The following is a 6,640-nucleotide window of genomic DNA, read 5'->3' as shown; positions in this document are numbered from 1 at the left end:
ATTAGCATAAACCTTGATCGAGAACGAACCACTACTCCAAACTAATGAATAGATCGAAATAACAGCAAGTCTCAGATAATCTATCGAATAAACTAGATAGAAGATCGAACTAAATCGAGACAGTTCTATCTAGTCGATCCGACGAGTTGACAATCACAATTCACATTATGGTGATGTGCCAAAAGTTGTATTGATCATAAGATTGTTTATGTCTTTTACAGGTTACGGGTGTTATATTTATACCCCTGAAACTAACTAGAATTAGATGCCTATTCGTATCTAATACCTAACTTATTACACAAGGAATTTATTTAAAGTAAATATCTAAAACAAACTCTACTATTTACAAATATTGCTCCATGTGGATGCTATCTCTTTCTCGAATCTATCTGCATTGTCTCCAGACCCAATCGAACTCATCTCCTAATCCGATTCGCTTTCCATCGGCCTCATCCAATTCCTTCTTCAGCTGATTAGTCCAATTGTCGTACTTCCTATCTGACTCAGTTATTTTCCTGCCTTTTGTTCCAGCAGCTAATTCCAAATTATGGCGTTAACAGTAATGTAGTGTCATCCCTGCCACCTTCACCTACCGTGCAACGAGCTCACGGCCGCCTTGGCTGCCGTTGTCGCCATTGCCACCATTGCCGTTGTCATGCATTAATTGTTGAAGTGACTCGGTGGTGTGTACACTCCTTGACTTGACATGGCTCAGATACTACTATTGGCCCAGCCACTCGTTTGCATACATGGCTCTCTCTTTCTCACTCGATGAAACACACACGAAGAAGAGGAATTGATGGAGGAAGAAGATGAACAGTACATAAGGAATTTCCGCATTACACACCATAGCACTCAACACAGACACTTGTATTTCACTTATCACCAAATCTCATATGCTACATACCGTTCACAGGACGAAATAGACACGGACTACTGTGGCCGGCACTGACAACTCCGCGTTGGTCGACTACACGAGCAAACGCCTGCATGTCATTACCTTATTGATTCACTCTTCACACCATGCATCCGCGCTTCACTTGATTTGACCAGAACGTCAAGCCAACGCGCACCTATGGACTGCCGGTTAGTTCCCAAATTTTTTCTCCAAAAACATCACATTAAATCTTTAAATATCTAAATAGAGCATTAAACATAGATGAAACAAAAAACTAATTCTACAAAGAGATAGTAAGATGAATCTTTTGATCGTAATCAATCCATTATTAGTCATAAGTGCTACAGTAAGCCACATGTACTAATGATGAATTAATTAAGCTCAAAAGATTCGTCTCACGGTTTCCATACGAGCTATGAAATTCATTTTTTCTATTTGTGTCCGAAAACTCCTTCCGACATCCGGTCAAACGTTTAATGTGACTAGCAAAATTTTTATTTTGCCAACTAAACACCCCTAACTTACGCACACACGACACAACTAAACAAATCACACAAAAAGGTAAACGTACAACAAGATTAAGTCTAACAATTTTCATATAGGCCTACTTGTTGCTAATCACGTGGTTTTAATTTTCTTTTAAAACTAGATGATACTTCGATCTTTGTTGTGGGATATATGGATGAACGTATGTTAAATATATTGAAATATTACATAAATATAGTTAATGCTGGATACATGTATGAATACATGTTAAACAAGTTGAAATAATGGATGTGTATACATTCAAGTATTATGAAAAAATATTATGAATATAATAAAGAGGATAATGATTTGATATTGTTTTATACTAATCCTTAGGATATAATAAATTATATAGGATATAGCATGATCACATAAACTTTAAATATAATAGTATGTTTGTATGAGACTTAAATATAATGGTTGCTAGTGATATACTTGTATGGCTTTAAATATAATGGTTGGTAGTAGGTGATAACATGACATGTGTGTATGTTGAGCTTTAAAGTAGTGGGTAAGAATTATATAGAAACTATATATGTTCAAATATTATGAAAATAGTAAAGAGGACGATGATTTGATATTATTTTATATTAATTCTTAGAATATCATATATCATGATTACATAAACTTTAAATATAATATAAATATAATAGTATGTTTGCAGGGGTTTTAAATATAATTGTTACTGATAGATGATGACATAGCATGTGTATATGTTGAGCTTTACAGCAGTGGGTAAGAATTATATAGGAAGTATATATACGTGGCAATAGCCAGTCTCCGAAAACTAGCGTACGATGATTGGCACGGTCCTCAAAGGTGTAGCAAGCATGTTGGCGGTGGAAAATTTCTCGGTCATGTCCATCTCCTCCGGCGACATGCCGTCGGGGAGCCGCCACTCGAACTCGTGCAGAAGGGATGCCAGCACGAACGGGACAACGCGCTCCGCCAATGGTATCCCCGGGCACAGCCTCCTGCCGGAGCCGAACGGGAGGAACTCGTACTCCCTCCCGCGGAAGTCCAGCGGCGGAGACCTCTCCAGGAAGCGCTCGGGCACGAACTCGTCGGGCCTCTCCCATACCGCCGGGTCGCGCATGATCGCCCACACGTTGAAGATCACCGACGAGCCCCTGGGCACGGTGTAGCCGTCGATCTCTATGCCGTCCTCCACCGCGAAGTGCGGCATCAGAAGCGGGCCAACGGGGTGCAGCCGCAACGCCTCCTTCACCACGGCCAGGAGGTACGGCAGCCTCGCCGTGTCGGGCTCCTCGACGGCTTCCTTGCTTCCGAGCACGTCGATCAGCTCCGCGCGCGCCTTGGCCATCACGCTCGGGTTGTGGAGCAGCTCGGCCATCACCCAGGCCAAGGTGAGCGACATCGTGTCAGCCCCGGCCACGATGACGTCGAAGAGCAGGTAAGTGAGATGGTACCGTTGAAGCTTGCCGGCGTCGAAGAGCTCGATGAGTGCATCGAGGAAGTCTCCATGCTTGCCGGCCGGGTTGTCACGGCTGTCGTCCAACCGGCGTTCGATGATGCCGTCCAAGATGCCGCAGGCCCTGTCGAGAGACCTCCCCGTTTGGCGGCGCAAGCCCTGCAAGTCAAGCTGCCGAAGGAAGGGGAAGAAGTCCGACACGTTGGGCTTAGAGACCAACTCGATGATGCCCTCAATCAGATGCCGTAGCCCCAGCGCCGACTCGGAGCCCACGTCGGCCATGTCCACGGAGAAGAAGCAGCTCGACATGACGTTGAGCATGCCGTTGTGCAGCACGTCACCGAAGACCATCTCCTCCCCCGCGTGCGCGCGGAAGTAGGCCACGATCTCCCTCACCTTGCGCTCGCGGATGGCGCGCACCGCTGCGAGGCTCCTGGGGGAGAAGATGTGCGTGGCGTTGATGCCCCGCAGGTGCTTCCACTGCGGGTCGGAGCTCGGCGAGAACGCGACCGACCGCTCGGAGTAGCCGCTCCCCCGGAAGGCGTCCGGGACCGCGCGCGCGGCGTGGCGCTGGTCGTGCTTCGTGTAGGCGACCCTCGCGGCGTCCCTCGAGGAGACGACCACGGCGGTGGTGAGGCCCAGCTTCAGCGTCATGACGGGGCCATGGACGCGCGCCAGGCCCGCGAGCGTCTGGTGGATGATGCCACCGAGGCTGAGGAGGTTGCCGACGATTGGGAGCGGCGTCGGGCCAGGCGGCAAGCGGCTGCCCCCGTCGCGGCGTCGACTCACGATGGTGGTGAGGTAGAAGATCACCGAGACGGCCAGCGCCGCGCATAGCAACCACATCTCGCTCTTCTCCATTGATGGCCGGATCGATGAAGAAGTACGTTGCCAGCCAGCACGGTGTTCGTTATATAGTGCTGTGTACCTCCGAGCTCCCTCCCTATGTATCCGAGAGACTGAGAGCACGAGCTGCATAAATTCTTCTCCATTATCATTTTGGTTGGTACTGATATCCAGTCAACATTTTTCCTCAAATATTCCAAACGGTGTACAAGTCCAAGACTCCAAGCTTGCTAGCTACCATTTCCGCAACGGACAAAAAAGTTTTAGTTGTCCACGGCATGCAGCACGGCCCCCGCGAGATTTTCTTCGATGAAAAATACTCCCTCCGCTTTCTTTTATTCATTATATTTAAAATTTATTGTAAATATATAAAATTACAAACCATATTTAAATTTTTCTGATAACCAATTAAATCATAACAAAATAACTAATAACTATTTAAATTTTTTAATAAAACGAATGCCTAAACATACATGGGTATTAAGCTAGTAGATAAAAAGACCGGAGAGAGTATATCATTTATTCTCAACTACCCTGGCCCCTATGTCAAAAAAAAATAGACGGTTAAAAACCAAAGTAGAATGTTAATACTAACTAGATGATACCCTGTGTATTGCGGCGAATAACTACATAGGTAAAATCATAAAACAGAAGTGGTGTAAAATTCTACATGACAAAAGAAGTAAAGTAGAATTTGAGACAAAAAAATATTGAAGATTTTATATTTGATAGTGCTGAAGGCATAATAATGCATGCCCACTTTAGACTTCTATAGTTTTATGTGAGGCCCAAGAAAAATAAACTGTATTTACTCATAGTACTAGCATATAATTTACATATATCATCCTCTGAATAAATAACAAATAACAATATTATATATCAGCATATATTTTCTAAAATGAAGCAGTTTGATGAGTTAGCTATTTAGTAGCATAAAACATACCAAAAAACCAAACAAAGTTCAGTGTTATATGTACATATGCGAAATGACAATGTTGAGCTATCAATAGAAATTGCAGCAACTCTAAACCCTATCAATGGAACAAAAAGTGAGTGAACTATCATATATTATCCATCGATGCAGCGACAATTTCAAACACGATTAGCAACAGCCATGTGTGGTGTTCTGTTCTGACATGATTAATTTTTCCATGGAAAATAATTTGCAGGCTAAGCACGATCATAGGCACTGATGAGGAAGTGCTACCGGATCTAATCAAAATAGGAATTTCCGGTGAGGAGAGTAGGCGCGGGGCGAGGGGAGGACGGTAGGAAGTGAGGCTGCACGTCGGCAGGCGGCACAGGGCTTCGGGGCAGAGGACATTCGGTGGGCAGCGCTAGGCAGCGAGGAGGGGAGAGCAGGCGGACGGTGCAGGGCAGCGGGGAGAGGGGTGGGCAGGGGGATGGGAGGAGGTGAGGCGGCGCGCCGGTGGGCGGCGAAGAGAGGAGAGCAGGCGGCGACGGAGGGCGCACGCCAGCGGACTCTGCAGGGTGGCAGGGAGAGGAGATTAAAGGGCAGCGGGGAGAGGAGAACGACGGGCACACATGGCGGCGAGGAGAGGAGAGGTGGCGCTGGGCAGCTGTTGACGCTGAAAATGATAATCAACGGTCACACACGTAGGCCTGGGAATCAATCTTAGACCATTCCAGTGCAGGACCTAATTCTTAGAAGTACTGGACGTGCCAGTCAGTTTGATCCTGTAACTGACAAGATATAATATAGAAAACAGTTAACCCTGAAATCGCTATCGGTTGCCATCCCAGGACCCTAGCTGATAGACTAGACAATAAGCTTTACAGGAATTTCATGATAACAATTATAAATATACCTAATCGGCTAAGTTAGAAGCAAGATAAACATCAGATAAGCCAATCGGCAAGTCGATCTTAAAAGATCGGACCCAACCGAGACAGTTTGAAGATCAATCGGTCGATCAGAGCGTTCTGATATTTATCATCCACTAAATTATCAGCCGATATAGGACTAAACATGGAATTTGTATAGTAAACTGGAATGCTATACTAATTATTCGCATAAAACAATATCGCCCAACGGCATACACACCCAACCTAGACCTAGAAGATCGAACCTAATCGAGGCAGTACAGACCTAAGCGTAGCCACGCATGACATCAGATAAATATTATAGCATATGAATAATAAGGTAGCAAAGCAGCGTAATCCACCAACTAATCTATTAAACTCAACCGATCGGACAAATTTCCATGGACAGATCACACCAAATATACATAGATCAGACCTAACCGAGACAGTATGCAATCTAGCGCGATATAACCATAGAAACATGAAAACCAATAAGATTAATAAACCAATCAATGAATTACTCAAGATAACGCTAGCTAGAACTCCAGCAGTAAGCCCTCGCAAACTCCTAATCTAACCCACTAACACGGTCCTAGCGAAACAGATTGATCGGACTAAACCGAGATAGAACCAAGTTCGCCAGCACCATGCTAACAGGGTAGACAGAAGAACTTGCGAGACCTTGATCGAGAACTACCACCATTTCAAGCCAGGACAGACCAAAGCAATAATAGAACTCAGCCCGCTGATCAACCAAGCAGAAGATCGAACTTAATCGAGACAATTTTGTCTTAGTTGATCGACGAGTTTTAACGAACTCGAACTTACATTGCGAAGCTGACAAACCCCGCACTGAAAGCTCAAGTAAGTCGAAGATTTGTGGCGATGCGCCAAGTTGAATTGATCTGTAGATATTTACAAAGACCTCGGGCACTCCTATTTATAACCCTGGGAAATAACTAACCGGATAAAAATCCGCTACCAACTAACTTTACATTATTCGGACTCTAATTAAATAACAGAATCCTAAACAAACTTCAAGATAAAATCTTACTTAATTTACATGGACTCACAGTTAAACACCGAACCCAACTTCAGGCTTTGGGTCCAATCGG

The 6,640-nt window shown here is 44.8% G+C and overlaps 1 protein-coding gene across 1 annotated transcript; it reads right to left on the bottom strand.

The window, feature by feature from the left end:
- Positions 1-251: 251 nt before the first annotated feature.
- On the bottom strand, positions 252-3,716 carry LOC121053640 (oryzalexin E synthase-like). Its single transcript, XM_040521369.1, has 2 exons — positions 2,220-3,716; positions 252-269 (listed from the first exon to the last, which is right to left on the bottom strand). Exons 1-2 carry the CDS (start codon positions 3,714-3,716, stop codon positions 252-254), a joined length of 1,515 nt encoding a protein of 504 aa, XP_040377303.1.
- Between the last annotated feature and the right edge of the window lie 2,924 nt (positions 3,717-6,640).

Source organism: Oryza brachyantha, chromosome 2 (assembly GCF_000231095.2).
Source record: "Oryza brachyantha chromosome 2, ObraRS2, whole genome shotgun sequence".
NCBI lineage: Eukaryota > Viridiplantae > Streptophyta > Magnoliopsida > Poales > Poaceae > Oryza > Oryza brachyantha.
The sequence above is the reverse complement of the archived record's forward strand: the minus strand, read 5'-3'. Positions and strand labels throughout refer to the sequence as shown.

Excerpts from the sequence above, each read along its gene's own strand:
- LOC121053640 (XM_040521369.1), bottom strand. The coding sequence starts at position 3,716 with ATGGAGAAGAGCGAGATGTGGTTGCTATGCGCGGCGCTGGCCGTCTCG.